The sequence below is a fragment of the Porites lutea genome, chromosome 3 (genome assembly GCF_958299795.1).
Source record: "Porites lutea chromosome 3, jaPorLute2.1, whole genome shotgun sequence".
Lineage (NCBI taxonomy): Eukaryota > Metazoa > Cnidaria > Anthozoa > Scleractinia > Poritidae > Porites > Porites lutea.
Window position 1 is genome coordinate 25,346,655 of NC_133203.1, and position 14,407 is coordinate 25,361,061.

The 14,407-nt window shown below is 38.8% G+C and overlaps 1 protein-coding gene across 1 annotated transcript in view; it reads left to right on the forward strand.

Annotated features, from left to right (window-relative positions):
• The first annotated feature begins 2,797 nt into the window (after positions 1-2,797).
• LOC140932033 (furin-1-like) overlaps positions 2,798-14,407 on the forward strand; it is a 44,522-nt gene continuing 32,912 nt past the window's right edge. Inside the window, exons 1-2 of the mRNA XM_073381696.1 lie at positions 2,798-2,971; positions 6,530-6,628. Coding sequence (XP_073237797.1) covers positions 2,798-2,971; positions 6,530-6,628 — 273 coding nt within the window. The remainder of the gene's footprint in view (positions 2,972-6,529; positions 6,629-14,407) is intronic.

Genomic DNA, 14,407 nt, shown 5'->3' on the forward strand with positions numbered 1-14,407 from the left:
TTGTGGCTAAATTAAACTGCTTTAATAATATGCTGTGGCTATATGGCCGATAACCGGTCAAGGTTTTCAAAATACTAAATGGCCGGCAGTTCTATATTCTCAGTAAATTTCACAAAATCGAAAGATTCCAGCTAATCTAAACTATCATATGTCGATTTAGAAACGTCAAGCGATCCTGAAATGCTTTACAGATCTCAAGTCTAGTGTTTGGTTTGCGCTGGGCTCAGAGGAGGAAATCATGTTTTGTGACACTGACAAATTTTTTCAGCTCGACTGCCGGTCAAGGTTTTCAAAACACTAAATGGCCGGCAGTTCTATATTCTCAGTAAATTCACAAAATTGAAATAGTTTAGATTAGCTGGAACCTTTCGATTTTGTGAAATTTACTGAGAATATAGAACTGCCGGCCATTTAGTGTTTTGAAAACCTTGACCGGCGGTCGAGCTGAAAAGTGTCACAAAACATGGTTCAGCGTAAACCAAACACTAGAATTGACATCTGTAAAGCATCTCAGGATCGCTTGACTTTTCTTAATCGACATATGATAGTTTACATTAGCTGGAATCTTTCGATTTTGTGAAATTTACTGAGAATATAGAACTGCCGGCCATTTAGTGTTTTGAAAACCTTGACCGGCAGTCGAGCTGAAAAAATTTGTCAGTGTCACAAAACATGACTTCCTCCTCTGTGCCCAGCGCAATCCAAACACTAGACTTGAGATCTGTAAAGCATTTCAGGATTGCTTGACGTTTCTAAATCGACATATGATAGTTTAGATTAGCTGGAATCTTTCGATTTTGTGAAATTTACTGAGAATATAGAACTGCCGGCCATTTAGTATTTTGAAAACCTTGACCGGTTACCGGCCATATAGCCACAGCGTTAATAACAATAATAATAATAATAATAATAATAATAATAATAATAATAATAATGAACTTTATTTAACGAGGGTAACACGGGTATACTTCAACTGAATAACTAGTGGCCCTCAAACTAAAATTATAAAACAAAAATTAAGTGACAAAATACTTATCGTTAACGAAAAAGAACTATTAATATATGTGTGGATAAGACTAAAAAGAGTAAAAAACTATATTACAATTATAAAATATACAAACTATAATTACAATAAGAATACAGCTAGGATGGGTCAAGCGAAAGGAAGAACGCGCTTTTGCTAAACACTAACTAGAAATTATTTTAATCAAACGGACTAAGCTCGAACGTGCTCTCGTGTACGTGCTCTGACCTAGCTAAGTAATTTAAACGCAGTCGAAGTATCCCATTGCCTTTCTCTACCTGAATATTTTAGAAACTTGTTTATACCAGCGCAGCATTTTCTGTACAAATTACGTTAAATAGCACTGATAAATGGGATCATCGACAAACAAAAGCCTGCTGGGCAAAGATCACCTAAGAATTCAAGCAAAATAGCGTAACGCTTGTTGGTTCTAAAACCTGTGCTTCTGGTTGACACACATTAATTCATTCCCTATTTGCATACGAAGACAAATCGTCGAATGGATTCGTCCAAATAATTGAATAAACCACCAAAGATACTCCTCAATGTCGCTTTAACAATTTGAGGGCCGTTTTTTTGGCAGCTATAAAGGCTCTTTGGCTTATTCGCTTTTCGATAAACGAAATCCCATCGCGATCGTCAGGCTGCGATAGCTCTTTCACACTCCTGTCGATCGCATCTTCTCCTTATCAAGTAATATCGGGAACAAATGTGCACAATTCGTCCTAATATACGACAACGATCCACCCTCAATTATTTCAATGTCCTTTTAACAATGCCAAGTCCATTTCTTGCACATGATATTGTCAGTGTTCTTTAGAATATCCCCATTATACAAACCCCATCTCTATGATGTGTCGGGAAAAAATGTACGCTTTTATCAGTACCCTCTAGAATACGCCAAACATATGTGTAAAAGGCACTTGGAACAAAAGTAATACTAAGTAGGGGAGGTAAGAGTAAAGTGTTTAATCTGACTTAAATCAATAAATTAATGAGAATCGAGTGAGTGAGTGAGTGAGTGAGTGAGTGAGTGCCATTCGAGTGCCTCCAAAAGCCCATGGCATGACTACGTCATCCTTGAGCTAAAAAGTGGCTTTACTCACCAACTGACCCGGAAAACGCTTATAGAGGAAGATGTTAGTTTTCACACCTGCTCCTTTGTGACTGAGCATATTTAAGGAGAGCAATTGCCAGGAGAAAAAAACAACAGATGATCTAATTAAAAGTAAAACCAACAGTGGGAATTGACGTCGAGACGACATAACGGTCTACGCCGAATAAACAATTAAACTTCCTTCAGCACCAATTCCGGACAAGTGACCTTTGCGACGCTAATAGAAGCTAAGGTTCTTTTTAATCATCGCTTCCTTTGTGACTGGAGCCACGTTCAAGAAACCCAGGAAGTAACGGAAGATAAATTTACCAATCGCCAATACAGTAAAAATATAATCTAAATACTTCCGCAAGTCGACGAAGTGAGGGATCGTTTTTCCTTAAATCAGTTACAATGGAACGTGCCATTAAAGCCGCTTTTACATTTTTGGCGGCTAAATTTTATAGTTGATTTTACCTTATTACCACGTGCATAATTTATTGAATGTAAAATTAAACATTTGCTATCAATCCGGTAAGTATTGAACCCCCTCCCGAAAAAAAATACAGCTTGTGCCCAAGCTGTTCGCGAAGAAAAAATGCGGAAGTTCCATGATTGAGATTGTGTTAACCTATAATATATTTTGGCATTGCGTATGCTCTTTGCATTTGAAGAAGATGGCACAGACAATTTATCTCTCGTTTTTTGCTGGACTTTTGCTTTATTTCTCTTGTAATGTGTATGGGAATGAGATTATGTTCTCAAACACGTGGGCAGTCAAGATACGTGGTGGAAATTTTACTCTGTTGGAAAAATTAGCTCTTATACATGGATTTGTCAATGAAACCCAGGTAAGCAGTAGAATACTTTCAAAAATACGTTTATAAGATGCGAACGGACTGCTTCCTTGCAAGTTAGTATTTAGACGTCATTCATGTAAATGAAAATCGGATCGATAGTGCCCATTGGCACAAAAATGTTAGTGCCTTAATGTGAGACAGTATTTCCCCATCAAGAACACTTTTTATTATTATCATTTGTATGATTACAGTATATTATTTAATCAAAAATGGCTGGAGATAGAAAATTAAAAAAGCGTGTTCTCGATCGTTTTATTGTGTGGTTTGAACTTCAACTCTCGATTTTTTAAAAAATCCCATTCATGACTGAATATCTCGTATGTCGACGAGTAAGTTAGGTCTTACTTAGTGCATGACTCGGCGTCAAATGTATAGTATATGTCGGAGAGTGCTAGATACTTCAGTTGTACAATCCCTTTGCGGCTGTAGTTTTAGCAAGATGAGTATTTCGCATATTAAAGGAAAGAAAGGTCTGAAAAGAACATGGCTCACAGGTATGCCCAAATGCAAATTTCGATGTGAACAGTCAAACGATACATAACCGTCTTCGTCACATGCTAAATAAACAATTATTTGACCCCCTTCAATACAAGGAAATGTAACTGTTTGGCCTTTCAGCGTTGCCGGACCAAGAAAAATAACATACATCTGGACATTCTATCATGTTACGAGTCAAGAACCCCGATAAGTTCCCTTTTTAAACCTAATGGAGGAAGAAGTTATGACAGTCACCATTTATTTCTATCGAAATCATATTTGCTAGGCCTAGGAATTGACACAAAAACATAATCTTTTTGAGATAGACGACAAATTAATGGATATTGTTTGCGTTTTTTCTTTCATGACTAGCATCTCGGTCTTAGAGTATTTACCGAGTAAAAAATGATCTACCGTGTGACCCAGACCATCGTTCTTTTATAGCCAGATTTTCACATCTAATTCCATAGACAACTGCCGTCATTTCTTTCATGAGAAGCGTTCGCTACACGCAATGTGTTAATATTTCGGTGTCTGTTTTGCCCTTTCTCTCAACATGTGGGACTTAAGGTGACCTCTTTGCCTATCGTGCGTGAATGCTCACCTCGTTCACTTTATTGTAACGCCGATGGTCAACAGTTTTTCCGGAAAAGTTCTGTTCTGACTGAAGGCTGCAATAGTCGAACTACCCCTTCAGTTTGACCTCGACCTCTGTTGGCTACCACTTATCAATAAATACAGTATATCAACCGTTCTGTTAACTACATACGAAGTTTATTTTTCAGACGCAACCATGGAATCGCTCGAAGTTTTGCTTCATAAAAGTCCGATTAGTAAATGTATACTGTAAAATGTAGAGGGGGCCGTGAGGACGTAGATCTTTCTAACACAAGTACAAAGTTGGGAGAGGAGTTCTCCTGCTTTTGAAGCCCCGTTATTTGCATTAAATTATAAGCTGTAATTTTCGCTAAATTGAGTATTTTATATGTTAGTGGCTTTATGCCCGGCAGCCGGGAAGGGTCTCAAAAAAACTAAATAACTGGCAGTTAGAAAATTTTGTAGAATTTGTACGAAATCCTTTCTCAAACCTCTTGAAAGTATTATATCTTCAGTTGAAATTACCAAGCCATCAGGAAAACACGAATGGCTTTGCAGCTAAGTGGTTGTTGTTTCTTGGGCATATGGTGAAGTGGATTTCAGGCTACAACTACCCACGACTAACAGGTCTACACAATTAAAAATGAATTACAGATCTACAAAGCCGGCTAGTTTAATCAATTTTAACAGGACGATAAGACGAAATTCATCGTAGAAAATTATGATACATTTCGGACTGCCGGGCATTTAAGCTCGACAAAATACGTACCCGTGAGTCCCCGAAATATCCCTTATTCCGAGACGAAGAATGTTCAGATGGCAAATTCTCAAAAAATTTGGTAACGTTTTTAACCCACATAAGAGCTTTCCGCCAGCTAAATGCCGCGTCACGCTAAAGCTTAGATATTCAAGCGCCCTCTATCGAAAAACCAAGAACCCTTTCAAACTAATAATTTGTATAAATAAAGGTGTTTAGCTGCTGTAATACCACATAAAGTAGATACTCTGAAGAATCGGTAATTTCTTAGTTTGAGTTTTGTGACGTCATGTGAAACCCAGAATAATCAGACGCTTCGCTTTCCATAAAGGTAGGTTTTAGTCACAAAAAGGCATTGCTCTTGAGATTACCTTAATGTAAACAGAACTAAATGGCTGCTATTTCAGTCATTCACAAATTTCACGCCTATATAGTATCTACATAGATTATACAACAGAAATTTGATAAGCCAATCAGAACACTGTTAACCCCAGGAACGTTTTTTGAACAGGCGGTTACCCTTATTCCCTGAAATCATGACAGTGTTTTTCAAAACGCCTAATCTTGTTTATTTTTTAGGGGAAAATTTATTTTTGTAGTTTGTTTTGTCGTGAGCAGTTAGTGGTTTTCGACTGCTGTCTTAAGCCCTCTCCTTTGCGCCTAAAAAGCTTAAGGGTTGCAAACTAAAGATTTGCGTCAAAAGTTAAGAAAAAACCCGGTTCTATTGACAGATTATTGACTAAAGAGGAAGTAAGACCTATTCAAGGGTAAGAGGACAGGGCGCAGAGGAGTTTTTTGTGACCTTGATTGTTGATTGTAGTTAAATTTTATGGTTTGTACCACGCATATTAGATAATATTTTACCTGGTTTGTAACGCGATCGCAAGACGGTTTGATAGATCAAGTTCATAGTCGATTCTATTGTAAACAGAGGCGACTCGTCCGATCGGCTGTAAAATTTTCGCTTCGCTTGCCATCACAAATAACTCCTCTGCGCCCAGTGTCGCCGATAGATGACTGTAGCCTGTTCATCCGACATAAATTATATAAAGAATATAAATCACAAGCAACTAGCTACAAATACAGGCTATGCAGCCATTCACTACAGGAATCCAGGCGTCATTGTCGCTTCTTGTCTCGTTCAGGAAAACCAGCTAGAGGCTTGAAACAACTTCATAACAAGCTTTGCATGAGTTTCTGAATGCCGACTGAGGCAATAGTTTTCCTTTTGCATCTTCACCAAAAATCCAAATTCACTGTAATTTCGACGGCTTCACTTCAAAATTCTTTTTGTTCGCATTATCTGAGAGTTTTTTTAGCTGTCCTGTTGTGTAAAATCCTAGAATCTCGATGAGTTTTTAGAAGTGTTCATCGCTGTAATATTTTCATTTTTCATTCACACAGTCCGTTCGCGCGTTGACAGTTTTAATGGAGGTGTGACGTGTGAAAAGTGGAAGTTCCTTGTCTTTTCCGGTTTGTTCTAACAAAGTAAAGTCGGGGAGATTCATAGAGGTTTTGTGGGCGTTTTTAATAAAACAATTATTCCACGCTTGTTGGAATGTGGGATGATTATAGCCAACTCATATCCAACGCGCACTCGTGGAATAATTGTTAAATGTCATTGGCGTACAATACATGTGTTATCTTTGTCTCATCTATTATTTGTTTCGAGTATGTGAGTGTATAGTTGGCATGAATAATGTTTTGTTGATTTCTAGGTTGTATCAGACTACTACACCTTTGATCAGAGGATGGTTCCATTTAGATCAAGCTCTCCTAGAAACGATGTCCTTGACAAATTGCTAGCTGAGCCAGAGGTATGAACTGTTCATAACTTTACCAGGAACGGTGGTGCACAAGAACGGTCTAGGGACTTTATAACATAGCGCGCTTGAGTAGTCATGTTTCAGCAAACTTAACCGGATTTATGTCGAGTTAAAGGGGCTGTTTACATGCAGGGAGGAAGATCCTAGAAGGCGGATGATCCTAGCGCCATATGTTTTCTCTATTCGTTTTACATGCAAAGGGTTGTACTTGTTCCCAGAGCTGGGATCTTCCTAGTATTAGGATCTTCCTATCTGACAGGTAGGAAGATCCTAGCACCATGTAAACCGCATTCGCTAGGGAAGATCCTATCATACTCGTCACAAATCGTTAAAACAGGAGCCATTTGTCTTGAATTTTCTGCAATTTTCTTACTCACACTCTTCACACCTTTAGTATCACTAAAATGTGCCCCTTTCCAACCCCAATGTTGAGCCGAGCTTATTTGGAGCACTGAAATGACTGCAAACCCAAATCAACATTGAGGAGGGCAAAATCACACAAGTGTTTCAAGATTTGTGACGAGGATTGTAGTACTAGGGAAAAAAACAGACAAAAATAGCGGCGGGTCGTTCCGTGACTAATCACGTTAATAAAGGCCGACCATTTCGTTTGGCGTTACCACGAGCTGATTATTGTGATAATTCTGCTGAAAGAAAGTTGTTAACGCCAGTAAAGAGAGCATGAGGGTCCAAATTGTATGTTTGTTTTTGTCGCCCGCCATTTTAAATTCCTTCTCAAACATTCCACATTTGGGTACCGCACGGACCAAAATCTCTGCATGTAAACCCAACGTAAAATTGATCCTCCTCTTAGGATCTTCCTGTTACTTGGATCTCCCTTCCTCCATGTAAAGAGCTCCTTAGTGCCGAGTAAGGTCGAGGTAGGTCGAGGTATCATTGATATGCATAAGGCTCGAGTCTATGACGTCATCCATTGTTATAACCTAGAGAAAAAATGCGTTCCTCCATACTAATAACTGTCTTCCTCCGTACTAATTCGGTATAGGTTTACTAACGAGAGTCTTCCTTATATAATAGGCACAATAGGCTTGTCCGTTAAGTAACTTGAGCCCGGTTTGTCGCACCGTCTATTAAAAAAAAGTAGGAATAAGAGAAGCGATCACCTAGCAACGCGAGAAACGGCTTACTATATGTTATTTAGCGCTCAAAATCGGATATACGTGTATAAACAAAACACATAACAAAGAGGATCTGAAAAGTCTTTATTTCAATTTAGCTTATGCCTTCTTATTTAGCGCTAAATATCGGTTATATATAAACAAAACACACACACACATATACACAAAGTGGAGCTGAAAACTCTATTTCAATTTTGTCTGACTATTACAAAACCGTTTTCTCCGCTCTATCTCGAGGAAATGAAAAACTGTTTAAGTCTTGTAATTTCACGCATTGTTAGTCAGTTAATTATGCGAGTTCGCAAGCCTCAAAGATGAGTACAAATTAGCTCTACAGGAAAAACCCCAAGGGAGCATCTTGACGTATTATTATAAAAACAATTAATAACTTAACAAGGATCAATTGATTAAACACGCGACTAATAATTGCTAACAATAAAATCAGACACGAGATACCCTTTTAAAAACGTTATTAAGAACCAATGACAAAAAGAGTCAAATACACCGTTTTTTACTACGTTTCCCTCCTCCCCAATTTTTATGTTTTCCCTCCTAATTCTTGAATTCCCTCATCCACAATTTTAATATTTTCCCTCAATTTTTTATTCCCTCCTCCACAATTTTAACATTTTCCCTCAATTTTATTATTTTCCCTCCTCCTCCTCATTTCATTAAATATATCACCACAAATACATCGATCCCTCATGACCCCACATCGACCCTTCGACCCCACATTGACCCTACATCGACCCCACATCGACTCTACATCGACCCTACATCGACCCCACACATGGACCCTGCATCGACCCAAGACTTTTTTCAACACAGTTTCGCGAATAGTGAAACCATATACCACCACCACCACATTTCCATAGTTTTCCCTCCACCACCACCGCCATCACCACCACATTTCTATTTGTTGCATATAGCCGATATTTAGCGCTAAATAAGAATACATAAGCTAAATTGAGATAAAGACTTTTCAGATCCACTTTGTGTATATGTTTTGTTTATACACCTATTTCAATTAACGTTGCCTCAGAGAAGAATGATGCATGATCCATGTCTCATAGCCCGCGGTGCATTATTGTAACAAGTCTAGTAAATTATGTGCCCGCAAAGAGCCTAGAAACCTAGAAAGCAAACAATGCTGAAGGCTCTGTGCTATGTCAGCAGAACGTTTAGACGATGTATTTCAAAACACTGAATCCTAGGCTTTTTAATTTAAGACAGTGATTTGAGGTTAGGTTTTTCTCTGTGGAAATATGCAAATGTTGCAAATTTTCAACGAGTTTGCTTGGCTTGTGCACGTGAGAATTTTAGATGGAGTAAACAAAATCAAATTCGAGGCGTTTGTTGAACAACAATAAAAAACTTAACATTACGTGTTTATCTATTTTTTGAGGCAATTCTTTTAAAGCTGAATAAAAAAAGAATAGCGTTGATTTGCTTTATTGAAATAACCAGCATTCTGCCCCATGCAAGAACGTAGCCTAATCAGGCGGCAAAACCCTATTCATTTAAGAGCGGATGTCAGTAAATATCGACCAGAGGTCAACAAAAGTGAAAAATCGAAAATTCACAACAAAATTTACAAAGTAGCTCTAGGTAAGCTATTAACATAAATGTAATTTTTACTTCGATCCGATAATTATTTTCCACGTACGGGGGGGTTATTGGTCTCTCGGCTCTCGGACCGGGTTTTCCAGGCCCGAGACCATGTGTCACAAAAAAATCCTTTTAAAATTCAAATCCATTGTAATGCGGATAACAAATAACTTATTCAGAAGAGTACATAATTGCACACATTTTAAGTGGTGATTTACTTAGTTTGAACGAAAATGTAATATTTTGGAGGTTTTCCATTATTTTCAATATTTTGAACGTTTTCGTTCAATGAAAAAATGGCAAATTTCAAAGCCCAAAATCGTCGACTGGTACCTCGATTTCAGTAACGAGTCTTATACCACGTTAAAGAGCGTTATCTCTTCTTTCACAATCTGTTTTCAAAACTATGGGCAACTTAAAAGAAAATTTTTGAGGCCAAAAAATACAAGTAGTACTTTTCTGAAATTTGAGCTTTCCAGACTCAGCGGGCCGATGCTAAAAACTCAGAAAAATGCAATAAGAAATCAGTTTGGGCGACAGTGGTTTAACGTTATCAGCTATCAGAAACCAACACGTGTTTATCGAGCGATCTGATAAAAGTTAAAGCCGTTTTCTAAGAAGAAAAGCAGAGTTTAGCCATCTTCTGCTACCAAACGCACGAGTCACGTAAGGTTGTCAAAGAGCAAAGCCGGCAATAATAAACTTAAAAAAGCACAACGTTTCTGCGTCCAGGAATTGGACTTTAGCGGACAGAACAATGCCTACGAGTGTATGTTTCATGCCTTAGGATGGTTTCCTAGATACTGGAAGTAAAAAACATCAAGGACAGCATCCGCAAGAGCATCTTCGGCTGCTCTCAAACGACGGAGATTGCGTTACTTTTCACAGATTGACCGCTTACCACCTGTTTTTGGGCTCGCATTTCTACGGAACGCTTGCCTCGAGAGGCGCGCGGCACGGATCTGAACTCTTCTTCACGAGACATTGAACATATGCCACCACCACCAACAACACGAGCTTTTTAATTTTTTCCGGTATTTGTCGTTTTTTATACGAAAAGTTCGGGTAAGCAGATTCACGCAAAAACCATTTGGCTTAAAAAATGTGTTTAAAAATCCACCCTGGATTTGAAGCAAAAAGTATTTCCTCGAAATAATCTAAAAAATACCCAATTCACGCGGTGAAAAAATGGATGATTATGGAAGGATTATCGAATTCTTGCCTAACCTGAGGGATTTCCCAATTTCCCTTGATGTAGGATTAGGGGTAGGAAAAAAGCCCATAACCTGCTCGTTGTGAATTTCCTCAAGATCAAAAATTTCAGTAAGAACCGAAAAAAACAGCCTAAAGGAGGTGCACACACCTTGACCTAGCCAGGGAGAAGGGGCTTCTGATTGAGCTAAACTGTCATTGATGCACGGTGCAATTAGTTAGACCTGTTACTATCCCCCGCTCAACCACAGGAACAAGTCCAGCCATTTGGGCCTTGGGATGGGGAGTACTTTGAAGCGGTCCTGTCGGGGACTTTCGGGGTTAGGGGGCGGGGCAAATCGAAAATAACTTCTCTTTGTTTTTGTGAAGTCAATCATTTGTCGCACGGTTGACAAGTTGACGGCGGACTCCGTAGCTGTGGAAAGGCCCTTTTGAAACATGCCCCGGCAACATGCAGGGCATCACGAAATTGACGTCAACACCTTGAATCAACCTCCATGAACAGGGAGAGGCGATAAGTCCCATCTTGAAAGATGCTTGATGTCTAGACGTGAATAGTCTGTCCACAGTCATTTTTCATTTTGTATTTCGGGACCATTTGACAGCGCACGAGTGAACCGGAGCGAAGTAACGAGCCCCAACCCCACCCCATTGCCCTTGCTTTCAATAAATCATCGCGTTTTTCATTTTTTTATGCGCCTTCGAGAACCTCCAAAGGGAATATTGAGGGTCTTTGTACAGTTTTAGTTCATTTTACCGACAAAAAAGAACAAAACAAAGCAAAGACAAGTATACAGAAATACGTAGAAGCAATGTGGTGAGGAAGCCCAAAAAGAAACCATAAGGCTTAGGTCATCCCCTTTTCGTTCGTTTAGCGTCGAATAGGTTTCCTGGTTTTGGGTGGGTCGGTCGGTGGGGTGAAAAATAATCACAAGAAATCTGAGAACAGGAGGCCTGAAACACCAGCATCATTGCCGTGGAGCCTGAAAACAACAAGACATGGTCGCCAAATCGACGCAAACTCAATATGGCGGAAAATGTGTTGGTCAATTTCATAAAAAAAGGCCCAAAAAGGGTAAAAACCAAAAAGGATACACCACCGAACGTTTTATGCCTGGAAATGCTGTTATAATGCTCATTTTTTAGATTAAAAGAATTAATTTAAGTCCAAAAAAACAAACCTTGTCGTTTCTTTTTCTTGCTTTTTTAAAAAATGCCAAAAAACTGGGTCTCTTGGACGACGTTAAACGAAGAAAAAATTAATATAGGTATTAAGCTCCCTTAAAGTATAAAAGTATAAGTTTACAAGCACAGGATCGAACGTATACTGAGTAACTAAATGATAAAAATTTGATCAAAATTAAATGAAAGGCTGAGAGTCTAAGCGTTGTCTGATAACGAAACGGTAAACAAGAAGTGCTGCCTCTCATTTAATAGAGACGTGAAATACTGGGTGGACCACATCCTGGACGAGAGAGAGGAACACTCAGGACTAAGGAGACTAAACAGGGGCGTAGCTACTTGTACGTACGGTTCGCACGTGCGTACCCGAAAACGTTGAGGAGAAAAAATAGAATGAAATAAAATAACTAAAAAAATCGGTTTCCAGAGAAGCGACGACATTAATTGGAGAACCGAATCTTGAATGATTTATTTATATAGCAAGCTTGATGATGTAAAGCGTGAACGCGTTGTTTTCTTCACGACCTGTCTTCGTAGTAGACGAAGTAGGGCACAATTACGTCAATCTGTGGTGCTTTTGTCGGAGTAAAAAGAGTCATTTGTAAACTAAAGTCGGAGGTACTACAAGCTTGATTTTTAATAGCTGAATTAATGATAAACGGCTGACGTCAATGAACATAACAAGCAGACAGGATTAAAGAATTTGAGAGGTTGCGTCATTTCATAAACAGCAAAAATGCTTTTGCTTACAACCGTTAACCCCACCTTTAATAAAGGCACGTTAAAAAATGTTGAGATTTGGGGTGGGGGGGGGGGGGGGGAGGGGGGGAAGACGATGTAGAAAAAGTTGGGCGTACCTCCGGAAAAATCCTAACTATGCACCTGCTAAAGCCTGAAACTCAACAACAGGCGTCTTGACGAAACGTCCTCAGTTGTCATCTGTCAGGGGTCATGCTTTGAAGGAAGCGCTTATCAAGAATCACTAATGACGGAATGAAAACTCCTCGTAGCTTCCAGCGAAAAAAGGAGTGACAACAGTGGTAAGCGGTCGTTCTGTGAAATGTAACGCAATCTTTGCCGTTTACGATCTTTCGGTGCTTGGATTTAAAACGTTGTTGTTTGGTATGTTCTCCCGTGTGGATACTTGACATTTCCAATATATGGAAACACCATGCTAAGGTACGAACAACAGACATTCACAACATTGTTTTATACGCTAAAATCTGATTTCATGGACGTAAAACGTTTTGAATCTTAAAACTTTTTAATATTAGTGCTTTGCCCTCCCTTCGTGACTGGTGCACTTGGCAGGAGTTGACAGCTTAAATCTGCCTTTCTTGATAGCAAACCGCATTAATTTATATCAGATCGCTGTATAAACACGTCTTGGTTTCTGAAAGCTGATAACATGAAACCACTGTTGCTCAAACGGATTTCTTATTGTATTTTTCCGAGTTTTTAGCATCGGCCGGTCGAATCTGGAAAGCTCAAATTTCAGAAAAGTACTACTTGTATTTTTTGGCCTCAAAAATTTTCTTTTAAGTTGCCCATAGCTTTGAAAACAGATTGTGAAAGAAGAGATAACGCTCTTTAACGTGGTATAAGACTCGTTACTGAAATCGAGGTACCAGTCGACGATTTGGGGCTTTGAAATTTGCCATTTTTTCATTGAACGAAAACGTTCAAAATATTGAAAATAATGGAAAACCTCCAAAATATCACACTTTCGTTCAAACTAAGTAAATCACCACTTAAAATGTGTGCAATTATGTACTCTTCTGAAAAAGTTATTTGTTGTCCGCATTAAAGTGGATTTGAATTTGAAAAGGATTTTTTTGCGACACATGGTCTCGGGCCTGGAAAACCCGGCCCGAGAGCCGCGAAACCATTTCCTCCCCGTACGTGGAAAATAATTATCGGATCGAAGTAAAAATTACATTTACGTTAATAGCTTACCTAGTGCTACTTTGTGAATTTTTTGGAGAATTTTTGATTTTTCACTTTTGTGGACCTCTGGTGGATATTTACTGACATCCGCTCTTATAGTTATTAAAAGAAAAGGCTTCTAATTTTTTACTATGAGATTTTAAAAATGAAATTTTTCAGCTCGCTCATACTTAAATAATTTAGCAGCCTTTTGACTTGAAAGCTCTCTTGAACGCCTTTTCACAAATGGTCTCCATTATTTCAATGAACGTGAACAAAACTAAACTTCTCTCTACAATAGGGTTTACCATAGTGCACTGCCGGCTATGAAACATGGTTCTAGGGAGTAACCTTAATTGAAATAGATGTATATCCGATTTTGAGCCCAAAATGAGATATAGTAAGCCGTTTCTCGCGTTGCTAGGTGACCGCTTCTCTCATTCCTACTTTTTTTTTAATAGACGGTCCGACAAACCGGGCTCAAGTTACTTAATGGGCAAGCTCAGGCAAGCCTATTGTGCCTATTGTATAAGGAAGACTCTCATTAGTAAAACCTATACCGAATAAGTATGCAGGAAGACAGTTATTACTATGGAGGAACGCATTTTTTCTTTAGGTTATAACAATGGATGACGTCATAGACTCGAGCCTTATGCATATCAGTGATTTAACTCGACCTACCTCGACCTAACTCGACACTATT